Raw genomic sequence first — 25,094 nt, 5'->3', positions numbered from 1 at the left:
CTTAACTCATCAAAATATTGTTTAGTAAAAGCTATTTGATGTTGAAAAAGCCTTATGAGTCTTTATAAGTCTTTTTTCTCTCTCTTTGAATTAGGAAGTTGCTCTGCCAGTCATAAATAGTATACCCAAAAGGGTCACATTCAGCTTCAAACAAAGAAATCACAGAGCTCTTGAAGACAACATTAACACATGCCCGTTGCCTACAAAAGCTAAAATATTTAAATTTCTAACTTAATTTTTTGATTCAGTTAAAGAGTTGTAAAAATAAACAAAAGTTTTACCTTGACTGTCTAGCCTTTTTACTCTCTCCCCGTTATTTTTACAATGTCCACAAGGTCATTGTAGAGCCTGCAACATTTTACTAGAATCCATATTTCGTTAGTTTCAAAACTGTATGTCTCCTTCAACCACGTAGTCTATAGGAACACTTTTAAGGTACTCTTCAGCCTAACACCTCCCTGCTAACCAAACTATGTAGATTTAAAATATAATAAAAAGACAAATTCAGCTATGATATAGTAGACCATCAGCCATGATTCAGATCATATATAACATTCTTACATCTTCTCTTAAGAAGCCCATCCTTTGTTATGGTGCAAGTGTTTCACAAACCATAACAATGCCTATTCTTCCTAATACCGTGTTCTAGTTGAAACCCATTTTTATTTTTTACTTGCTTCTCTGTACAGAGGATTTCCCATAAAGTAATTCCTCTAAGACTTACAGTTATACTTACTTTCAACCTGAAAAGCAGGGGTGATCAAGAATGGAGCTAACTTATCAGTACACCAGATCTCTCCTATATGCAGGGGACTAAACACTCCTATGTTGTTTTTTTTTTTTTTAAAGTATGTGAATGAGCTTATTAATCACCTACTGGAAATGTATGGGTCACCTTGTCGGTCACACTTGGAGGAAAAGGAATGTGAAATAATAAAACTTTTCTTACTGCCAAACTGTGGATGCCAGCAACTTGGAGAGAAGGAAGAGATGAGTGCTCATCATTGCACACTGCCACACCTGTGAGGTCTCTGGTATTCTCTCCAAAAGACTTTGGCAGTAATTCAAACATTACATAAAAACTGATTTCATTTAGAGCCCTACTATACAAAAGGACAAGTAAGTCTTTCTGCATAGTGCAAATATTTTACTTATGTGATTGTTTTATGTCCACGGCTTGGTGCTGGAGTCAGAGTAATAGCTCGCAGAATGTCCTTCAGCAGTCAGCACTCAGGAGAATATACGTGGCCATCAACTTGGAAGCAGTTATCACAGTAGGAGCTGCTCCATCAGTTCAAATCATCAGCTCAATAAGTATAAGTGTAGAACATTTTATCAGCAAAAAAGAAGGGAAATGCAGACTGAGTTGCCTAACTATTGTTAAGTATCCTTTTCCAGGTAGAATGTTTAAGCAGTTTAGTTAACCAGAATATGACTGACGACAGGACCCCTGGCTGCTTCGATCAGTAGAGCACACGACTCTTGATCTCCAGGTTGTGAATTTGAGCCCCACATTGGGTGTAGAGATTCTTTAAAAAAAAAATCTCAAAAAAAGAAGAAAAAGCAGAAGAAGATGATGACTGATGCAATGTTTTATTGTTTTTTTGATCCAAACGTTCTATTGAATTTTTCCTTCATTTTAAATCGCTAAATACAACTGCTAAGTATAGTTGTAGTGTTATTCCAGTTCAATTTGTATATAAAACAAGAATGTTATGAATCAGATATCATAGAAGACTTTCTGAAAAAATCTTGCATCTCAGGTTGGGCTAAGAGGAGGAGTCTCAACTCACCAACCAGTTTTCGGGGGGAAAGCAAAATGAGCTTGATAGGTAGTAAAGAGGTGTGCGTGGATGGGCAAATGAAGCTGGGAGACATAATTTACATTTGTTGAAAGAAAACAATACTGCAGATGATAACTTCACAACTGTGAATTAGGTATTATAATTCATTTTAAGATGTGGAAATTAAGGTTCAGACATTAGGGCATTTACTCATGATCACATCACAAGCAGAGATGAGCTGAGATTTATTAAACCCATTTTCTGCCTTTGTTAAAGCCCTTGTTCATTCTACTATATCAGTGTCTGCTTGGTTTTTAATTCCAAGTTGCAACCCATTAAGGTGGTTAGCAAATCAACTACGTGGATCATTACCAGCATTATTTGTAAATGAAATAGAAGAGAATAAATTTATATATAAAATGTCAAAATTCATTGCACACAGTAAAAATAAGAGCTGGAAGGACCTGCCAGGTCCTTATTCTCTGATGCCAGATCCCTACTTGGTTGAGGTTGGATGTGGTTATCCAAGCAAAACAAGTGTCGATGTTGAATATTTACTATATGCATGACATTATGGTGGGCGCTTGGAGTAAAAAGACACATATGATTGAAGTTTCTGCTTCCAAGGAGGTTATAGTCTAGAGGAAAAACAGACAATGAAAAACAATAGCAACCTAGGTATACAAAGGAAACCATGATAACACAAAACAGGACCCTTGACCACCATGTGTATTCTGGAAAGCCTTCCTAGGATAGGTGTTTCCTATCTTGAGTCCAGAAACATAAGTAAAGGATTTAGAAAGATTTAAAGAGCTGTTGCAGACAGTGGAAAACATCATATACTAAAATACCATCTTCCCTGTGAAACAGTAGTTCTAAATTATTCAAGTAAAAGTATGAGGCAGAGAAGCTGAGACTAGCAAGGTTGCTGGGGGAGCTTTATGTGCCATGAGGAACCCAGATTTTTATCCTGAAGGCCAACTGAGACAATGAAGAATTTTCAGCATGGCAATGATAAGATCCAATTAAATATTTTTTTTAAAAAGTCATTCAGGCCATTGTATAGCTCTATGTGTCAGGATGCCCAAACTTGATGTAAAAGACTGTTGTCTGAATTAGAGGTGATAAGAGCCTGAACTAAATTTCAATTGGTGGTGGCAAGAAAGCAAAGGGGACAGCCTCAAAACAACACTAATATGTCAGGGACTATGATAATGGGCTGGTTGTGAGGAGTAAGAATGAGGGGAACCTGGCCTGGGAGAAGGAATGATACAGGAACTATTAAATGTGTTTGTGAATGTGAAGACGCAGGGTTTCCCGGGAAGGAGAATGAAGATACTTGGTTCAGCTTGGTCAAATATAAAGTTTTGGAATTTGAGAGCCAAGTTGGACATGGAGTTTACAATTAAAACCACTGAAATCACCCAAGAAAAGTGAGAATATATAGGGAAAAGAGCAGCCGGCCAAAGTCAGAGCCCACCAAGGATACCAAGAAGGAAGTCAAGCAGTCAAGAGAACAGCAGAGACTGTATGCTCTAGAAGTCAAGGAACTCTCATTCAACATTTTTCAGATTGATATTCCTTGGAACACAGGTGTTTTGAAATGTGTTAACGAGGGGGAAAAAGTATAGCTAAATGTGTTTAGAAAATTCTGGGTTTAAATATAAAATGTTACACAGGTTTTTTTGTTTTTTTTTTTTTTAATTGATAGACTTTTCTGAGCTTTTAACATATATATACTCCCTTACCACTTTGGCCTAAGTAGAGGATGAGAGTGAAGCCAAAAGGAGTGAAGAAGAGTGAGGAACTAAGAGGTAGAAATTGATGTCTAGAAGCTTAACAAAGGAGGGTAGGGACGAAGATAAGACAGTCGCTAGCGGAGGCAGGATGGGTAGGAGCAAATCCCAGGTAGAGTGAGTAACTGGTTGGAACAGGATGAAAGATACATTTTCTGAAATTGGAGAAAAAGAGGTATTGACAGAATCCGAGGCAGAAAAGTCTTTAGATAGAGGAAGGCATGAAGATCAATGACAGATTTTCATTTTTCTCTAAAACATGAACTCTTCATTTATTATACAGTCAGGCTGGACAAATGTTATTAATGTGAATTTTCTAGGAAGGAGGTATATATTTAACCATCTTCTCCACAAAATATGTGACCACAAAAAGGGATAAACACCGCTGCTCCACACACTTTAATACCTGAGCTTTAATCTTTGATTCCTTAAACATTCCTGAAATGTTTCACATTCACAGCTATGTATGTGTTTTCTTTTTTTTTTTTTTAAGATTGTATTTATTTATTTGACAGAGAGCCAGCACAAGGAGGGCGAGCAGCAGGCAAAGGGAGAGGGAGGAGTAAGTTGAGAAGGGAGCCCGATGGGGGTCTCCATGCGGGGCTCGATCCCAGGACCCCTTGGTTCATGACCTGAGCCAAAGGCAGACGCTTCACTGCCTGAGCCAGCCAGGTGCTCCAATGTATGTGTTTTCAGTTGCATCGCACACTGCCCCTCCCCCCCACCGACTTCATACATCCTAATCACTGGCCAGTCTTACTTACTTCCGTTCACATACTGCATCTGTGTGTTTGTTCAAACACTTCTGCCCTGCTTCCAGGGCTCTTCCCTCTCAGATCCACCTGTCCACATCCTCCCCATCCATTGCAGCTCACTTCAAATGCCACTGCCATCATCCTGTCCCAGCTATGCCTACCCCCAAGAAAGGCTGGGTGGAAATCATCGCAGTTCAGTGAATGTCTATGGAATATTTTTCTGGCCCTCTCTTGTTGGGAGACAGTATACATAACAGCTAAGTGCCCTGACTTTGAGGTCAGATAACCAGGTCTGAATCTTGTCTCTGCCGTGACCTTCCCTAAATTACTTCACCACTTAGTCTCATTTTCTATTTGTAAAATGGACACAATAGCAGTCCCTTTCTTATAGGTTTGTTGTTATGAGGAACAAGTGAGATCAATTCCATGTAAAGTGCTTTAACTATCCTTTGCTACCCTTCCTCCGTTATGTCCTAATCATTCCTAAATATTTCTTTTCTTTACTATGTACGATAAGCTCTTGAATAAAATTCATGTCACATACTTTACTGTATGCTTTCTTAGTACCAAAAACAGTGAATAATTTTTGTTGACTATATGAATGAATGAATGAATGCTGAGTCAAATGTGTCTCTCTAAGCATTTAATTTATAAGGAGGGAACAACTTAGTAGGAACAATATGGCAGTTATAAAATTATGCCATTTAAAAAATAATGGTATGCATGGGACCTAGCTAGAATGACCAATTACATTATAACTCTTGTTGGTTTTCAGCATCTTTTATTTATGTTTTCTCCAAAATGCAGTGTCTTTCATATTTTTAAAGAACAATTTGAAATCAATTCCAGACAAATAGAAAGGATGTGATCTGTTCATGTAAGTGGCCTGTTTGCTATAACGTACGAATGTAACAGTGGTGTCTATCTTTTTCTGTTTGCAATTCCATAAAGATAGATTGCATACTCTGTGACAAGTACTGTGTTAGGCAAGAAGATAACGCCCCTTTCTGCAACTAACTTATGCCAAATGAGAGAAATAGACTTCTAAACACATATATTTAATATATCATAAGGCTGCAATGAAGATGCGCCCAGGAAACTATGGGAACATGAAGGCAAGGCACTTACTCCGACCAAGGGGGTACAGAGCGTACCCCCTAGTCCAGTAGATTTAAATCCTCTCCTCTGGTTTATTCACTCATCTAGTCCAGTAGGAATTTACTCTTCTCAATCATTAAATGATATCCTAGTGCCATAAAAGAGTCACTACCCTTCCAGAAAGTGAAAAATGTACTCCATATGTTGGACTAAATGTGATATAACTAGAAACACAAATCTCATCTGGATCACCTATTGAATCAAAAGGCAGAACAAATTATCATAATGGACATTTAAACTATCACTGTTTTTTAGTATATTTTTGTGCTAAAAAAACTCAGTTATATTTTACTTGGATTATATATGCTTTATAAGCTTTTTTCCCTATAAAATCATTCATTGCCTTCATGGAAAATGCACTAGTTTTTGTTGATTTATTTTTAACATAAGATTATCTGTTCTACAAATAAATTGGAAACCCTAAATGATAAATTAAAATTAGACCCTCTCAGATTGTCTCTTGGCACTTTAAAAAATTATTTATTATAAACACATTAAATGAGATGTTACATAATATTAGTGCAAAAATAAGTGTTCCACCATGATGAACAGATATTTTGTTAAAATACCCTTATATCGAGGACTCCACTCTTTCTGTTTCTGTTTCAGACTATGTTAAGTTTTACGTGAGTTAGGTTTACTCAGATCTGAAAACAATGATGTGGTTCTTAAACACCTGTCTCATTTTGTACAATAATAATCTAAGGAAACCAGTGCACTATGGGGATGATTGGTTATTGTCCATCTCAAACTAAAGATAGATTATGTTCAAGAAGTCCCCAAAGAGCATAACGAAGCCACTTCTTCGGCACAGTGAGCTTTGAATAAAATTTGGGTTTGTAGGGACGCCTGGGTGGCTCAGTCGGTTAGTCATCTGCCTTGGGCTGAGGTCATGATCCCAGGGTCCTGGGATTGAGTCACACATCAGGTTCCTTGCTCAGCCAGGAGCCTGCTTCTCTCTCTGCCTGCTGGTACCCTTGCTTGTGCGCACATGCTCCCTCCCTCTCTCTCTCTCTCTGACAAATAAGTAAATAAAAATTTATTTTAAAAAATCAGGGTTTGTAATGGATAGTGTGTGTGTGCATGTGTGTGTGTGTGTGTGTGTGTGTGTGTGTGAGGGAGGAGGGAATAATGTTGGAAGTTAAATTCATAATTCTTGAGCTATGTATTCTATTAGTTGTTTACATCATATTTTTTTTAAAGATTTAATTTATTTATTCGACAGAGATAGAGACAGCCAGCGAGAGAGGGAACACAAGCAGGGGGAGTGGGAGAGGAAGAAGCAGGCTCATAGCAGAAGAGCCCGATGTGGGGCTCAATCCCATAACGCCGGGATCACGCCCTGAGCCGAAGGCAGACGCTTAACCGCTGTGCCACCCAGGCGCCCCTACATCATATTTTTTGACTCAAGCATAAGCATAACATAAACTCAATCATAAACTACTTTCATGCAAGAAGCTTTTGAAAACCTCAAAGGACTATTATTCTGGTAATATATTTGGATCACGATCAATATTCTCTATACATAAAGAAAAGAGTCATTGTCTAGAGATTTTGTTACTATACTTTCTTTTTTCTTGGGGCATTTCAAATGCCTGAAATCTAGGGAACTATCCTGGATAGTAGAAATCTCAGATCTTCTGCAGCATTCCCCCAACTCTCTCTCCCCCAGGCACACACACAAACACGTCCATTTTCTTCATGCCTAAAGCTTTCCTAGGATTTCAAAACAAAGTTCCAATTTTCTCATATTCTTCGTTAGTTTCTTTTGAGAAAGTTGTTTTGAGAGTAAAGCATGTTATTCTTTTAATTCTATGGGAGAAATAATTTATTTTTTAAGATTTTTTATTTATTCATTTGAGAGAGAGAAAGCAGTAGCAGGAACAAGAGCACAAGCAGGGGGGAGGGTCAGGGGGAGAGGGAGAAGCAGAAGCCCTGCTACGCAGGGCAGGAGCCAGACACAGGGCTCCTGGACCCCAGTATCATGACCTGAGGCAAAGGCAGACACTTAACCAACTGAGCCACCTAGGTGCCCTGAGAAATGTTTTCTTTAAATTATATTACCGTACTTAAAAATAATAGAAGCAGGTACATATTTTACATGTGTTCAGTCACTCATGCTAGGAGTTATTTTCCTACAGATTGAATCACAGTATAGAAATAATTGTAAGAATTATTTCTTTACTATATTTTTGTTTAAAAATGTTTTTGAATGATAGCCTTTTGCACTAAACACAAAGGATTTCAGATTAGTTCTATTTCTTTTAAATAATGTCAGGATTTTAAATTTAAAAATTCATAAAGATTAATCAATGTTTATTATTCCCAAATAATTGTCTTTTAAGTGTTCCTAAAGCAAATTGAGCATGTGGTTTTGAAGGAATTGAGGTCCGAGAAAATCTATATAGTTAATAAAACTTTTATTAATATTAAGTTTAGAAAGTATTCAAGTGATTCTAAAATACATTGTAACTTCATGTACACTAAATAGTTTTGGCCAATTGAAATTCATCAAATAGTTGTAACGATGCCAGTTTTAATTTAACTTCAACTCTTTGTCCCTATATACTCTTTGTTGTACTTTATATTGAAACTCATAAAGAATCTTAGCCTTGTTTGAAAAGCTAATTGCCATAATTGCCTGTTAATACCTAGAATGTTATTGACACCCCTAAAAAATGACTAATTTCTGTATGTAAGAAAAACAAAAGCAGTCCTTGACCTCTGGAAACTAGCCTGACCTTTATAAGGAAGCTTTATAAGGAGCTAGCCTGGAGCTCACAGCTCGGCTGTGAGTTCTCCTGTTGGTTATAAACAACCTCCCAGAACACCAGGATCAGACAAGGTCTCATGATGATGATGACGTGAGGCAAAAAAACAACTTTATAATTTAGTGGAAGCATAGACAAAAAGCACGGTCACTCTGCAGACCACCTGAATACCAAACATCCCCCCATCTCCTGTTTAATATGAGGGACAACCACTTCTAGGCTAACTACGGCATTAGCCTAGATCTAGTCCTCCCTTCCTCTAAATAAGATTTATTAAGACCCATAATCACAGAATTATCCCTGTTTCCTGACAGAGCCCAATCCAGAACAAAGCCGTGCTCCTTGAACCCTTCCCAGAATCACTTAACCAAAGCCCAGATCCTGCAAAAGTCCTGTTCCATACTCTTACTAGGTTGCCCCTGTGTCCCTCACTACAATGGGCAGTAAACCCAACCTCTTCAACTATGGATGTGTTCCTGGTGGTCTTTGACAGGAGAGTATTGACACATCCATAGCCCCCAAAACTGTGAATATTGAACTAGTAGTTAAGTAAAAATGATGTAAAAGAACCTTGTAAACTGTAAAGCTCTATTAAAAAGTTGATGTATTAGTGAGATATCCAGACTTGGAATTTTGTTTTCAGTAGAATCATCCAAACCCACAAGTATTTTTTTAACATTCTACTTTTAAAGTATATTTGATGAATAGTTCCCTTTTCAAATATGAAACATATGTACTTTCGACTCTAGGTTTACCGTCTCAACTGATTAAAGATGCTGTGATTCTAAAGAGAAGTTCATTCATTTGAAGATTCTTTTCCTTATGCTTGGGTGATCTTTGTTCTAGTTCAGATTTTAAATTAGCATTTAAATTAATGTCAAGTAATATCCCTATCCTTTCAAAAATAGTAATGGATCAATATTTCTTAAACATTATGTTGCCAGTGCTAGAAGTAAATAACACTGTTCCTTTAGTTACCACTTTGCATGGTGGAATTTTAAACCGCTGTATTGTATGCATCAACACAGGGGAGGAGGTTTGGTCCCACCCATTTGTTTAACTGCACTTTAAGAGCCATCACTTTACTTCAATGTGTGAGTGAGAACATTATGATAACGTACCCTTTTATTGCTCTGGTAGTGATTGGAATGGATATATCTGCATTCCGTCCTGAACTCCCTACACCAAACAAAGTTAGGAGGTTAAATTTGTACCCAGTTATCTTCTAGAACAGAATCTGCTAGATTGCCATCTCTCTGGCATCCAGAGACGCTGCCTTTTTGAAACTATTTTTATTTGGACAGGGATCCCAGGCTTTCAAATAACCAGATCTTCCATGGTTTGTGATGGTGCCTTATGTAAACATTTTAATATCAGATCCCTAAAATCCAGAGGCTCCCCCAAAAGGGATTAAAACATAATCCCCTCTCTCTATTGCCGCAGTGGATTAACTCTGTATTCTCTCTGCGGCTGGTTTGCTCCCTGAAGGATACAACAAAAAGACTCAGCGCTCCTTAAACATGCTATGGAATTGGAAGTTGTAATTGGAGATTTCCAAAGGACAGGGGTAAAAATGACACAGTCTGAAGGGTGGATATTTCATGACGCGTCTTTCTTGAAGAAGGACCAGTTCGAAGTCCTTTTATAAGCCCCCAGAAAATCTCAATTCAATAGAATGAATTGGAGCAAAAGCAGAAAGGAGCGCAGCCTCGTTTCAGAAACGCAGAGAATTAAGGAGAGAGAATGTGTTCCCCGTTCAAAGTTCACGGAAATGTGTCCTTAAAAATTCGTCATATATTTCAGTAAATCAGTGTGTATGGTTTTGATAATGTGTTTAGTGATTTTTTTTATGTCACCCCAATTTAATTGTTTGGATATGTTAAATTACTTTTTAAGAGAAAGGAATAGTTCGCCATTTTAAATGTTTGTGACCATTCTACGTCTCTAAATGCCAGAAACCTCTGTTAAACCAGAAATCACTAGCCGCCTGTGTATAGAAAGAATGACGGCTTTTCTGGGGTTTTAGCAAGGCCCGACGACGTATAAGAAGACACTGTTTTCGATGTCAGTACGGGACCTTCTTTCCCACCTCGCCCCAATCAAGAGTAAACTTTCTGGATTTCTCCAAAAGGGAAATATGAAACGTGGCATCCGAAGGAGCGTCCTGGTGGCTGAAGGGTTAAGGGAGCGGTTCGAACCGGCCCGAGCGTTGGGGGATTCCGAGGAGGGCGCGGGAGGCAGGAGGCGCCGCGGAGCGCGCGCACAGACCCTCCAATAAACACAAAGGAGGGCCTGGGGAATAGAAACCCAAATCCACTTGTAATCGTACAAGAGATTCGGGCATAATTACTTGAGCAACCTAGATTAAGATTGATGAGCCTTTAAAGTGGCGCTTCAGATCGACCGCCGCCTCGCCCTTTGGAAAGAAAAACCTTGTGTAGCCGAGATGGACCCCGACTCCGCTCGGCTCCGCGGCGGAAACCCAGGCCGGGAGGCTGCGCGCCCCGGGCCCGAGCCCCCCAGTGCGGGCTCCTGGGGGACAGAAAGCAGTAAACTAAAAGAAAGGGCTTCGCGTTAGTCTGAGCCAGGCGGTCACGATCGGGGGTGAAGGCTGACACTGACAGTTTGCTTCCTGTCCACCCCGTTATACGCGACAGAAGCCGGCCGATTCCTCTGTGTGCCTCCCGCAGCAGAAACGGCCCGGCTTTGTGCAGGACGGTCGCGGATTTGGTGTGTGCTTCTCCCTCGAAACGTGAACTTCTCTACAGTCCCTGCGCCCGGCCGGGTCAGGCCTGCTAACAGTGGCCTTGGCGGTGGCGGTACAAGGCGGTCTCACCGCGAGGAGCCGCCGCCGAGGGGCCCGAGCCTGAGCGGCCGCAGGGGACCTGCCTTTTTATTGCCTTTATCCTGCTGTTATTGTGACTCATTTGACTATATGCATTTCACGGCGGGGGGGGGGGGGGATGGAAGGGAATATAATGCGCCCTTGCTACCAAAAAAAGAAAAAAGAGGAAATAGGGAAAAGAAAGAAAGAAAGAGAAAGGAAGGAAGGAGAGAAGAGAAAAAAGAATAATTTCTGATTTCCTTGTCTGTATTTTAAAAGTACAGGATAGCAAAGAATGCTTCCCCTTTCGGGGAATCTTAAAGGGGCAGTTAAGTAATCCCCTTTGAATTTATATTCCAATACGTAATTTTCAACATTAACTCAGATTGAGGGAATGCGAAGTAAGCACCCCAGTAGGCACACTTTCTAAAAATCTCTTTTACTGGAGATTAGTTTCTCTAGTTTCAAAAGTTGAGAGATAGTACTTTTCGGACGCTTTTCTGAGAATCTTGTTCAAGCGTCTTACAATTTCATCACTTTTGACTGATTGTCGGTGAGAAGATCACTGCTACGATTTTTGTTCTTTTCTACGTAAGAAATGTATTTAATATCCTCGTGTGCGTGTATGTGGATGTGGCGCGCCTTAGGACGCCGATATTAATCTTCCTGCAAGATGCAAACCGGTTAGCACAGTGGAATTTATATATTTAGATCCTATACCCCTTCACATCCTCCCGCCCATCCTTGGGGAACGCTGCTGCCGAGTGGAACGGCTTTACACGATGGCTGGTCTTTGGGGGCAGTGCTGACTGCCTACGGTGTCTCCGGAAAGCCGGTGGCGCTCAATGGAGAATCGGGGCATTTGTAGGATTTCTAGGCGGAGGTTACAAACTGGCTTGCAAAGGGTCACTTAATTCGGTATCCTGACCTTTTGGGGTTTTATAGAATTATTTATCTCTACTCTTGTTGTAAGATAATGTGCAAGAGCTAAGCAGACCTTATCTCACATGCATTACACAGGCACCATTTTCTTAGCGCATCTTAAAAAATAAAGACCCCGCGGCACCCTTTGGGGAGGAGGGAGCGGGAGAGGGCCACAGGGACTGAGTCTAACTCCGGTGCCCTTGTCTTTCAGGCCCAGTGGTTCTCAGTACCCCAGCCCAGCTCATCGCTCCTGTGGTGGTGGCCAAGGGGACTCTCTCCATCACCACGACAGAGATCTACTTCGAGGTAGATGAGGATGATCCTGCCTTCAAGAAGATCGACACCAAAGTGAGTTAGAGTGATTCGTGTACAGTACTAGTGGCTTTGTGGCAGGAAGTGGTTTTCGATTTTGCTTGGTTTTAAATGACAGGGGGGGAGGGGAGCACATTTCCATTTTGTTAGAGGAAGTAAAATGAATGAAATAACACATGCTCTATTTTATGGGATTGAAGAATATATTAATGATTTTAAATCCTGTGTTACCAGAGCAGGCACATTACAGTCTCGCCATGAGTGCCTTTGTGTGCACTTGGGTAAATTTCGTTGGATAAGCCAATTGTTCCAAAGTCCCATGGGTACAGCATCTTGGTCTTGGAAGACCAAGAGGGGTCTTCTGAAATATCTTCAGATGACTTTTAATTTCCAAAAGTGTAATTTGCAATGTGAATTATTATTCATTGAAAGGTTGTCAGGAAACTGGGGAGGGGGGAAGCGTTTAGATATAAATTCATCTCCATTTTTGTGTCCATTTTTCATCTCCTGAAATAAGAATGAGTTTTACATGTGAATTTAAGAGTAAGAGAAACTGATTCTCTGAGAAGCATTGATTTAAAATGTATATAGGTAGTATATACTAACGATCAGAGGTTTAAAGTTTGTGTTCTTCTGTGGGTGTAATGCCAAAAAATACCTATTTGGACACTTTGAAATACATAAATATTTATTTGTTTATTATATCTTATTGTGTAGATTTTAAAACCTGATATTAGAACAGCTCTACGCCTCCGCACTTTCTATTGAAACCAATTTGATTGTTGTTTTAACTTTCATGTTCCTGTGCAGTTTGTAAACTTTCTTCCTGAGGTCAAGAATTCAAGTGTCATGCTAGATATTCAAGCATCAGTTTATAAAGAGCTTCCTTTGCCATATTTATCAGAAGCAATTATTCTAAAATCGCCAGACAAATGCACCCACGGATCCAGAACTTTATTATTTATATGTAGCTTTTATAGAGAGATAGAGAATTATAAAACGCTATTTGTAGAAGAGGAACTGAAATTTCTAAAATCCATCCCCGCCTGAATTAACCTATCTTAAGGCCTGTAGGGGATTAGCGCTCTCAGCACTTGTTGACTATTAAAATACTTGAAAGGACAGTCATAGACTTCTTGTACGTACAGCTCCCAAAGGATGGAATGTTTAAAATGAGTTTGAATGTAGTGTATTTGATTTTTAAATAATTCAAAGTTTGTCGTTATGCTTTTATCACTAGCTTGCCCTGTGAAGTGAAAAGAAATGTTGGATTTCTGATTAACTTATTCAGCTAATGGAACACTTACTGCATAAAATAAGATTTGACATAAAATGGTCAGAAATAATCTTTATTTTATTAGCATAGCTATACAAATTTTGAAACTTTCATTATGACTTTAAGTTCACTTTCTCTGAGTTAGTCTAATTTTTAACTCAGCAGTCTGTACCGTCATGACATATTTTTCCTTATATTATCAAAAAAGCTACAGAAATGCTAATCCGGAAAAGCAAGCTTTCAAGGGGAGATTTAAATGTGTCTGTTGTAGAAAGAAATAGTCTTATAAGTAAATCATTATCTTCTGTAGCTGTACAAAGAGTTTTCTCCAGGATTTTAAGGTTTTATTTTTAATTATTTCATTAGCGTACTCCTCGAAATGTTTAAAACACTCAAGTGGGTTCAGTTTTCAAAATGGAGCATTACATCTTTCGATAGAAAAACAATTTAAAGTGAGACACAACAACGTTTATTTTACTTCATTTATTAGCTTCTAATTAAATAAAAACCAGCAACAGAAATTAAAATCTAAATCACAAAAGTAGTTATCCAGTGTATTTCAAGTGCATTTTTCAAATATATAATTCAGATATTCAAGCGTTATTATATAAGCTGAATTCAAATTTCTTTGAATATATTTAAATAACATTTCAAGTATATTTATGGAATGTTAGAAATAGAACAAGCATTATATTTGAAACAAAATGTAAACTTTAAATTAAAGTTCAGACACTTTCAAAGACAGATAAAAGTACCGGGAGGAAATCTACCTTTAAATGGTATCTTTGTTAGTGGAAAATGTCTGGAAGTCTCCAAAATGGCAATTTAACTTCTGTTCACCAAATCACAAAACACCAACATCCACACTTTCAAAGACAATGTGAGATCACAATATTTGTTACAAATCAAAATATACATTACACTTTCCTTCAGATGGCATATCCAAATCGTGTTTACTCACAGACAGATGCACCTAAATCACCAGGATTGCTATAATCCTTTGATAGTTAGGCAGAGTGTTCATTGGGGTCTTGCATCACAGCCGGGTTGTTTTCCGGGTGTTTTTGTGTACTTTTCAAGGGAGATATGAAATCCTTTGTAAAGAAGTCTTCTAATACTTGTGGGTTTGGGTTTTTCTCCATCTGCTTTCCCTACTTCTTTTTCTCCCCTTGGAGGGGTGGGTGAGATGATGCCTAAACATTGTATTGTTATTCCTTTTTAAGGAAGAGATTGTTTGCACTGACAAGTGGAATATTAGGAATCCAACAGGAAGTTTACACTGAATCAGGTCTTTGAGAAGAGTAATCACATTTCGGCTCGTGATTAAATTGTCCTCTAAAGTTTTTCCAAACTTTTCGGGTTGGTCAGGATCTCTCTTGCCAGCCGCCACGTTTGTTTGGCAGCGTTCTCCAGAGCCGAATGAGGTTTGCCTTGAAACAGATCTAAGTTCGGTAGGAAGTAGTGAGGACACCGCCGGCACTGCAGGCAGGAGATAAGTTGCAGCAAAATCCCGTTAAGCCGATCACCCAGGCAAGACTCGTCCCAGTCTGACTCCCGGGGATGCTTTTCACACTCGTAGGAAACCAAAGTCTTCATGTGGTAATTGTTCAGGGGCTGGCCCGGCAGTTCAAGGTGACGATCCCGTAAGGTTTTGAGGATGGAGAGGCATTTCTTTCTGCAGCCCCCCATCTGCAGTCTGTTCTCTGCTTCCGCGAACTGCAGTACCCAGGCGTCGCTCTCGGCCGAGCTCTGTTTGCCGGCCAGGGAGTGGCACTCCTTGGACAAGAGATTGAACCCTTCCGCTTTGACCTCCGCCACCCGGTTGGGTCCTGGCCAGGGGATGTGGGGAAGTGGCCAGTGGGCAGCACTCCTCGGCCAGATCCCGGTACATTTAAAAGCCGGGGTGATCTGCACCACGTACCTATCTCGGATTCTCAGTTTCACTTCGCTGGTGTCTGCCACCATCTTTACCACATCCCTGTAGCTACATTTGTCTACGGCTTGAGCCACCAGCGTCTGAAACCTGGACCGGATTTTGCGCGCCGAGAGGTAGCCGGAGGCGGTAATGAATTCCACCCAGAGGGACATGCTCCTCTTGCGCCCGTCGCTCAACTTCAGCACCGCGCAGCCGGGCAGCGAGCCGTCGTCCACAAAGTTGAACACCCCCATTTGGTTAAGGTAAAGCACCACCTCAAATTCGGTGGGGGAGATGACCTCGAGGCCCTCGTAGCGATTGTCCATCTCGTTGAGGGAGCTGATGAACCGGGGCTCCTGCACTTCCACTTCTTTAAGTACGTCGGAAACTACTTTGCAGACTTCCCGGATAGTTTTTGCAATGGCAGCTTTCCTGGCTTGGCATTTCTCATTGTAGTATTTATTCAGATGGTATACCAGCTTGGCCTGGGCCGCGATCATGTTGGGGCAGAGATCCGGATTGTACACCGGAGTCTCGCAGTAAGCTGTGGGATCCAATGCGGCTGCTAGCGCTGGAGCCAACTTCGGTGGAGAAACGGGCCGCCGCGCTCAGAAATGTATCAAAACGCTCTCCGATGTGTTGCAGCGGTGGATTCCTAGCCGCTGCTTTCCCCTTCCTTTTATCTTTGAGCCCAGACGGTCTTAAAGTGAAAGATTGTTCTCCCCCCTCTCTCCGTCTTTCTTCCTCTTTTAAAGAATCCTTGTGTGAGAGAAACGCATGGAGAGATCACCTTCTCAGTAATGAAAACAAAAGTTGCGCTGAGACCCAGCAAGCTCTTCCAGTAGTCAAAATAATCAACCCTTTCCGTATTTATTTACGCTTTCCCGTAATCATTGTGTATGCTGGACTGTTAATCAGATGGAGGAAAAGTGTGCTGAGTGTGTCGGGGGTGAGTGTGCGTGTGTATATGTCAGAAGAAGCTGCTGTTGGTTTGTCTAAGAGCCCAGATGCACTCGTGTGGAAATTATAAAGGCAGGGCCAGGCAGGCTGGCGGCCAATCGCCACTGGGCTCGTCACGACAGCCTCCTTCAGCTCCAACCCGGCTAATTAATCCCCCCTCATGGATATAGGCACACAAACTAAAGGTAGGAGGCTGCTGCCGGCAGAAAACCACGCAGGCCACCTAGACAGTTTTGGAAATCAAGAGGAATCTCTCAGCTTTGGTATTAATTGAAGCATATTGACGTTTTGAAAAGACTTGGCAAAGTGGTTCTCTTCCGTGTTGAAAACCCTGCTTGTCTTTTTATGGCGGAAATGCAAATACAGGTGTATTAATGGTCATCCATCAATTAGTGAACTAGATGGGGTCTTCTAAAACAAAAGTCAGTAACTTGCATTTAGAGTAAGATAATTAATGTCTGTGAATCCTTGAGGTCTTTTTAAATGCAGGTTGAGAGTTTGTTCTTTTATGTATATGCAAGTTGGCTTTAGATGGACTGATGCCTGTGTAATTTGGGGGATTTTCCTATATGTTAGAATGGGTTTTTGGTTGGGTTTTTAAATTTTTTTTTTTTTTTACATTATGCAGTGTTTTATCTCCGGTTTCCCCCCCCTTTTTACAGTTGTTGAAAGGAATCTGAAAAGTATTGCTTTGTTAGATGTTGTCTACCCCAGTTTGTTAGGATGTTTAAAAAATGTTTAGTATTACTCCCCCTCTCCCCAACTGCAACCCTCTTTGTACATTGGTAGACTTGTCCAACATAATCAGGACAGTAAGTTTTGTTCGCACTGGTAGAAATATTTTAAAAATAACTTATCTCTGTGATTGAGAGATTACTGTAATGTGAGTTCATAGTGAGCTGTGTTTTAATACGGGAAATTAAGACAAGATCATAGAGATGAGACCTACTGGCAGATAACTGTTCTGAAGATGTTCAGGTTTAGGGTTTCTGGCTTGCTTATTAATGTATAATTATACCTCCTCTCTTAAGAGTCCTTAGTGGTGACCTGACAGTAGACTTCTAATTGTTATACAATTTCATGTGATTTGATTGAGGGAAAAATCGGTAAGATTTTAAAAAGAAAACTAATTTGCAGTCATCCAGGGTTTTTAAATTTAAATTTCATTTTGGAAAACTTTGAAAGAAATCAACATTTCTGCATTTTGGAGCCTTGAAACAGGAGAGGGGGAATGGATTTATGTAGAACATGTTTTTGGTTTGGGTTTTTGTTTTGTTTTTCTTTTTTCCTTCTGGTGATACCGATTATGTCCTTAATGTACAGGAAAGGAAATAAATACCTCTTAGGGATTATGTAGTAGTTTTAAAACCTAGGCATATTTTTAATGCCTACCTTTATTTTAGATGCCATCTCTCTGAAATTAACAATATTTCCAGCAAAATCCTATAACTCCTGGTAACAGGTCTGTGGCCACTTTCTTTCAGAGCCGCTTTCAACAAGATCTTGTTCAGGGCTCCCACTTTTTACTCCAGCTTTTCCTTGCTTGCTTGCTTATTTATTTATTTATTTATTTACTTACTTACTTATTTATTTATTTTTGCGCAGGTAAGAGCATCACAAAGGCATCTATTATTTACTTTCTCCTTCCCCAAGAGGGATAGATTCTGATTTACCTTAAAATAGTACATTAGATTTGGGGCTCATGGCATCCATCTACCATATTCCCCTGGAACCTTCTGTTCCCTTAGGAGCAGGGATTGGGAACACCGGAACAGCCCCTCCCCACTTTGCAGGCTTTTCGGGTGAATGCACTGCTACCTTTTGGCAGTTGGAAGAGGAAGAAGAGGAGGCAAATCAGAACCGGTGAACACTGGGCCAGGAGGGGGAAGATGTGCCTTAGTCTCAGGGGAAAAAGCCACGTCTGGCCCTCACCCAGCGCAGGTCCCCTCTCTCCCGCTGCTCAGCACTCCCGAGCCATCCTTCTTTCCTCTCTCTGTTCCATGGGGTGTGTGTGTGTGTGTGTGTGTGTGTGTGTGTGTGTGTGTGTGTGTGTTGTGTTTTTTGTTGGTGTGTGTGTGTGTGTGTGTGTTTTCCTGTGTGCCCGTTATTGTAAACCTTACCTGGTGTCCTCGGATTCTCCACTTCTGCTCCAGGCCATGGTCCCTGCCCGCGCGCCCCTCAGCCCCGACCGCCACCCGGGCCCACGTGAGGTCGCAGCCGAGCCCCGCGCTTTCTCCCCGTTGGCCGCGGGCCCCTGTGCCCAGCGCGCTCTCCCCTGGGTTCAGAGCAGAGTTGCTCGGCCAGGATCTCGTCCCTCGATTTCTTGGGTCACCTGCAAGTGTCCCCGATTGCCGAGGACGTGCAGCGTGGGACGCGGAGGCCCCGGAGCCGTTTGGTGGGCACCGTGGGGCGGCGGTCCGGATGGGTCTAAGGCGAAGGACGCGAGGGGCGCCGGGCCGGCCTCGCAGGAGCCAGGCGCGCAGGTGGCGCATCTTCGGGGCTCACTGTGCGGCTTAATTGGGTTAAAGCGAAGCTAAACACCGAAGCACTTTGCGCAAACTAATTGGTGTAACCAGGGCCTTTTCACTAACGATTTGCACTTTGAAGAAGAAAAATGGGTGGTGAGAAAAAGACTAAGAAACTCGTTAGTCCTAGAATGTTCCAGGGAAGTGAAGTCATTCTGCTTCAAGGACGCCAGGACTGTGTTTTCTGAGCTGCTTCCAACAGCACCCTTCACGCTGGGGGCTGACAGTGATTTACATAACACAGGACTCACCCGCCCGCTGTTATCACTGTAGGTGAACTGGGCGCCCTAGAATAATACTCAAGCGCAAGTACTGCTTGTTGCTGCAACACAGTGATTTTCTATTACACTGAACACGTGAAATGAACTGCCTTCTGTAGCTGAATCCTTTCAGGGATCCTAGACACCTCTCATTGTTGAAGGGCAAATTAAACTATTCGAGGAGTATGTTTTTCTGTCCCTTAATTTTTTTTTATTGAAATGACCTACGGAAAGGAATTTAAAATAGATAGCATATTTTTATGTAATTCGGCCACTTTTAATCTAGGCTTTGGAGATAGGTTTGTGGGAGTAACTTATTTTATAGTAATTTTTTTGAAACACCCTTTGACCAATTGAAGTGGTCATTTCAAATGATGATGTATTACCTGGAGATTGCTTAAAATCAATTTATTTACTTACGTGAGAAGTTATAAAGCAACTCTAGTGATTCCAGTCTTAACTTATTTTTTTACTATAAATATAATCTTAGTTCTAGAATAAAAGCTTGTGTGTGCCCCATGCTTTAGGATATAAATGCTTAATTGTTTTCAGTGGTATGCTGTGCAGGCATCTTTGACATGAGCTAATAATAGAATGATAATTGAAGAAAACTGACCTAATTTAAGAAAAAAAAAAGCCAAGAATCTCATGATTTAATGATAGTCTGAGTTGCTTACATTTGAATGATATTTGGGATTTTAAGGTATAACTGGCTTGACTTCTACATTTCATTTACTTAGGTTACTAGGCAGCCTTGATTTATAACGCACCACTTACAAAAAGAATCCCAAAGAGTCACAAACACACCATTATCAAAATGTTAGTAGTATTAATGAATATAAAACAATGAAATATTATGATCCTTAACATTTCAAAGCATTCAAAATAATAATGGCAAAATAATTTTTTCCTGAAGTATTGTTGCCTAAGTAACTTATCCCCCCTTCTGTAAACCTACTTAATTTATATGGGATACACAAAGTAATGCATAAATAGTCACCTTATTGGGTTTAAAGAAAAACTATTATGTTGAGAAATGTGGGAATGCAAGGTTTCTGTGGTTTTTTAAAAACACTCATTTAAATTTGAATTACATGTTCATAAATTTAAGCCATTGTGACCTTTCATCTGGAAAAATGTATCTGTTGTTAGGGAATCTGCATATACATGTTAAATGCTCAGATAGATACTGTTTTGTGCTTTTTCATATTTGCTGGCTGCTATTCTATTCACAAGTATTCATGAACTTAAAGTTTTATTTTTTTAATATGTGCTTATTACACTGGGGAGATAAAAAGAATATGAAGTTGAGTTTATTAAATTATTTATCCCTACTGCTGGAGTGGCTTTGAAGGCTCATTGTACGCATCTGATTCTTACCTCCCCCCACTTCGTTTTTTAAAGGCACCCAGGCTATTTCATCTGCTTCATTCTGCCAGACACAATATATTTCTTTTTTTACACTAGAGAAATTAAAGACAGATATTTGTGCAGGGTTTTCTTTATGTGTCACATTAAATAAAGTAAAATGGAGGGAGTTTCTCTGGTAATCTAATTTGATGGCATCTCTACCTTTCTTCCTGTTGTGACTCCTTGTATAAGAACACTTGAAACAAAATCGCTTGAGAGCTTCAAAAGTTTCAATGATTTCTTAACACAATTATTTCATATTTTAATATCAGGTTTATGACAAAGTAAAGCAAAGAATTGAGGTCACTGTTGACACAGTTTAGACCCTGTTTTGTTGTTTCAACCAGAGTATCCTGGTCATTGAAGTTCTTCAAAAAAATTATTCCTTTCATTCTTCACTTGAATGATCAGGGCTGGGGCCTTAGTTTTGCTCATCCCCCTGGTACCCGTCGTACAGTCAACATTTGTTGTGGGGACCACTTTTTTCCCTACAGTGTTGCTTAGTAAATTTGTGATTGGTGCTAATAAATGTTGGAAAGAAGGTAACTTTGAGATTTGAGATGGGCATTAGAAGTGTACCTCACTAGAATTATGACCACTGCTGGATTTGCACATTTCTAGTGATTCTGGGTAATTCTGACCGTGTTTCTTTCAGTAGAAGAAAATGGAAGCCTGGGTTATTTAGATAATTGGCTCACTTTCCCCACTGCGTTTGAATATATACATAGAGGTGAAGGATATTGTAAATTGCATGCATAAACTGAAAAATTTGAGGGGAAGGCTGTTAACCAAAAGATTTTCTTATTGCTCTAAATAGATTGTGATCTCTAACTCTTTTCAAAAATTTAAGGATATTGGGGTTAGTCATATATTTATTATTATGGAAGAAGTGTTGATTCCAATATTCCAGTTGCTTGTAGACCCGTCAGAAAGTCACCGTCGTCTTTATGATGTAGAAAATTCAAATTCGTTTTGTTAGATTTCAACCTCTTATTTTTCATTTGGATGTTATAGAACTATTCTGACGAGATAAATGGCCTCACGCGGTTCCTATCTTTCTGAATATATGAAAACTAGGTATTCACGCGGATTTATAGACATTGTGTGTGTGACCACAGCCTTAGTACTCTTAGCGCGTTAGAGTTTTATTGCACTTAGACAAAACAATGGAATCAGATGCGATTAGTGTCTTAATCTGTACATCTGTAGTAGGTCACCCAGGACTGCACAGCTCTCATTACTGTCCCATACTGTATGTGATTAAGCCACGGAAAATATTCAACATGACCTTGAGACTAGAGTATGGTATGTAGATAATCAACATTCAGTGATTGCATGTCTAAAATAACCTTTTCGATATCTAATTTACAGTTTTGGAGCTTACGTGGTAATGAACAAAGCAACTCCTCTAAACTAGGATTTATTTTTTTTAATGATCAGCGTCTGGAGTAATAATTTAAGAGGATAATTACATTAAAAAACTATTACCTCGTATCATATATATTTTATGTAAAAAATAAATGCTTTATAGAAAAAGGAAATTAGTTTATGAATAAGAATTTCCTTATAGTTTTACATATAGATACAGAAATATAAACATCTGAGAACACGGCACATAAATAATGATTTCATTTCCACTTATGTATGATTATTTTCACTATTCTAATAGTCTAACAATATACATTTTAGTGTACAAATGCGTATTATTTCTGAAAAGGCGAGTTTTCCATGATTGGTCAAAAATATCAAGTCTAAGTAGTTAATACTTGTTAATCTATGTGTTTATTCATTTTATCTGCACATCTAGAGCACAGAGCTTGTAGGACGTAGTCTTTCTAATAAAATTGTGAAACCAATGAAATAGAAAGTATAGCTTTATTTTATTTTTATGTGAAATCTATTTTTTATTATTTAAGTCAGGTTTATTGATGTGTATTTTGTGTACAGTACCATTCTAGTCTATGGTTTTTCCACATGAATGTGCCATCCCGTGAATTTTCACAAGTTTCTACACTCACAGAACATCTGGCACAGACATAGAACATTTCCATTGCCACGAAAGTTTCCTCGTGCCCCTATTTTACATTTTAATTCATAAATTTTATGATTCATTTATAAGCATCTGGGTGCTTTACTTTTATATCAAAAAATCTTTAGGTTGTAAATCTTATTCCTCTAGAATTTATTATTTTATCTCGCTTCTAATTTAAGGCCAGTTTTAATCCAATAGCTGTGAAGTAGAGGCAGGGTACGAAATAATATTTCAGATAGGCTAGCGATAGGTTTACAATTTTCGTTTTACATAAAAGTATTAAATGTTTAATGTTTAAATGTAATATATATTACCTTAATGCTAGGTAAAAGATTTATTTTTCAAAGGAACTGCTAATATTTGTTACCCTAGCATGAACGTGTGTATTAGACTTACGAATGGAGTTTACATTTGCACATCAGAATACGGCGTAGTAAGAAACAGGGATTCCTCATACACGTTGGCAACATTTGATGCATATTGGTGATGTTACTAGCTTTATGTCACTGGAGAAATGAATCTCCTTTCAGTATTTAAATTACATCGTACTTTACATTTTCAGTAAATTAATCCTCCCTTTGAGTGGTGGGGGACAAGGCCAAGGAGTTTATTAGAGCTAATATTAATTAACGTCTACACGTTCTTGGAACATACGCCTCTAATCCTAATTTTATATAAATATACATTATCATTTAAATTTCGATGGTTATAAATACTCCAAACACAGAATGCTGAAATTGTAGGAGAGCAGACGTATTCATTGACCATGATGCTCTTTCAAGTATTCTGCCTTTTCACAACTCGGAATAGTACAACTAGTCTTCTGTTTCTTTCCCCAAGATATAAAATTATTTAAATGCTTTCTGTTTTATATTTTTATTTGGCAATTACAATAGAAATTTTAATGTTATGCATGCTTACAGGCCTATTAAGAAAGAAGTTATTGCTTTCTTAATAATCTTAAACCATTTTTAGAAAGTACACTCTTTTTATGGTTTGCAAAATAGCCTGTGCGTGTACACACACACACACACACACACACCCAGTATTGCAGATAGTAAAAGATTGAATTGGCCTCTATCCATTTATTTTAACCTGTTAAAGGGAAACAACTACTAAATACAGGATTCCTGTGGCCATCAGGTTATAATATCATATCTGCAAGATTGGTCCGTGATAACCTGTACCGTTTTCAGTAATACCTTAAGAGATGACACGAAACAGATTTTTTTAAATAATAATAACTGGAAGTTCTGACAGTATTTATATAGATACATACACTGTGGCGGTTTGAATGTCATAAGCTTTTAATTGCAAAATTGAGAAGTTTAAATGTCGCTAGCCATTCTGTCCACATAAATACAAATATACTGCTCAGTCACCCACGTACATAATACGCATGTCTAGCCACAAAAACGGTTTCATGTATTTAAAATTGTTTTCTGCTTTCCTGCAACAGACAATGGTTAAGTTTCTTGCAACCTGAACCTGTATTTGATAACCAAATTGCCTAATTCTCTGGGTGGGGGGGAGGGGGGAGAGAATTTTAGAGTTTCTTTTGGTTTGGGGGTTTTTGCTTTTTGTTGTATTTTTTTTTCCTTTTACTAGCAAATTCAGTTCTTCATTTGTTTTGCTCTCCACGCTGCATTAGCACGGTTTTCCCCTGTGTGCATCTGCCAGTGTACAATTTAGCCATGGGCATCTGTAGACCTTGTGGTGATCAGTATTGCAGGCAAAAGCCATATGTGTTTAAATAAAAAAAAAAATCTCTTTATTTCATTTGCTGTTTTAACTGGATGGATAACTTTTGTGCCTCAAGACAGAAGAAGAAAAAATACAGAAATAATTAATTGCCTCTATTCTTGAGGCAGTTCCATTTCCCCCTCCAATATGGAATGCTTGTCAGCTTTCCTGATAAATGACTGCATGTATTTGCATAGATTTTACATTAACACAAAAATTAGTTTTATTTGTGGAAAACTAGTTTACATAATAATATAAAACCTAGTGTTATTGATTATGTTTGCAAACTGATGATTTTTTAAAGGGGTCATAGCATTCTTCTGTTTCAAAGATCTGATCAACCTATTTTTTAACCTACACTTTCTTTTGCTTTATATGATTTTGCACTAACAAGACAAATACGTATAAAATTGTGAAGTCGTAAAAATTCTTTTCTGGACGTGTTCATCACAACTGTTTCAGACCCATAGTTAGTAACGCTCATTTTAGTAAAAAGATTCTGGTTTTAAACTTTGGTCGAGGATTATTTTCAAAGACTTATTGCCAATGGCAGACACCTCAGACAGTTGGAGAATTGCATCGGTGTGAATGATTGTAATTTTCATATTCACGTTATCAGAAGGATGGGCACTGTAATGGTGTGTGCAGT

At 39.1% G+C, this 25,094-nt stretch overlaps 2 protein-coding genes across 7 annotated transcripts in view; one reads left to right on the top strand and one right to left on the bottom strand.

Annotated features, from left to right (window-relative positions):
- Positions 1-25,094, top strand: part of NBEA (neurobeachin) — a 662,109-nt gene that overhangs the window by 457,053 nt on the left and 179,962 nt on the right. For all 6 annotated transcript variants that reach the window (XM_048215508.2, XM_048215507.2, XM_048215504.2 and 3 more), the window contains one exon: positions 12,224-12,360. In XM_048215508.2, the coding sequence (XP_048071465.2) occupies positions 12,224-12,360 (137 nt within the window). The remainder of the gene's footprint in view (positions 1-12,223; positions 12,361-25,094) is intronic.
- Positions 13,931-16,506, bottom strand: MAB21L1 (mab-21 like 1). Its single transcript, XM_026493125.4, has one exon. The coding sequence runs from the start codon at positions 16,013-16,015 to the stop codon at positions 14,936-14,938; it is 1,080 nt and encodes a 359-aa protein (XP_026348910.1). The 5' UTR covers positions 16,016-16,506; the 3' UTR covers positions 13,931-14,935.

Source organism: Ursus arctos, unplaced genomic scaffold (assembly GCF_023065955.2).
Source record: "Ursus arctos isolate Adak ecotype North America unplaced genomic scaffold, UrsArc2.0 scaffold_10, whole genome shotgun sequence".
Taxonomy (NCBI): domain Eukaryota; kingdom Metazoa; phylum Chordata; class Mammalia; order Carnivora; family Ursidae; genus Ursus; species Ursus arctos.
The sequence above is the reverse complement of the archived record's forward strand: the minus strand, read 5'-3'. Positions and strand labels throughout refer to the sequence as shown.

What these genes read in the sequence shown, in the direction of transcription:
- MAB21L1 (XM_026493125.4), bottom strand. Translation starts at nt 16,015, where the DNA reads ATGATCGCGGCCCAGGCCAAGCTGGTATACCATCTGAATAAATACTAC.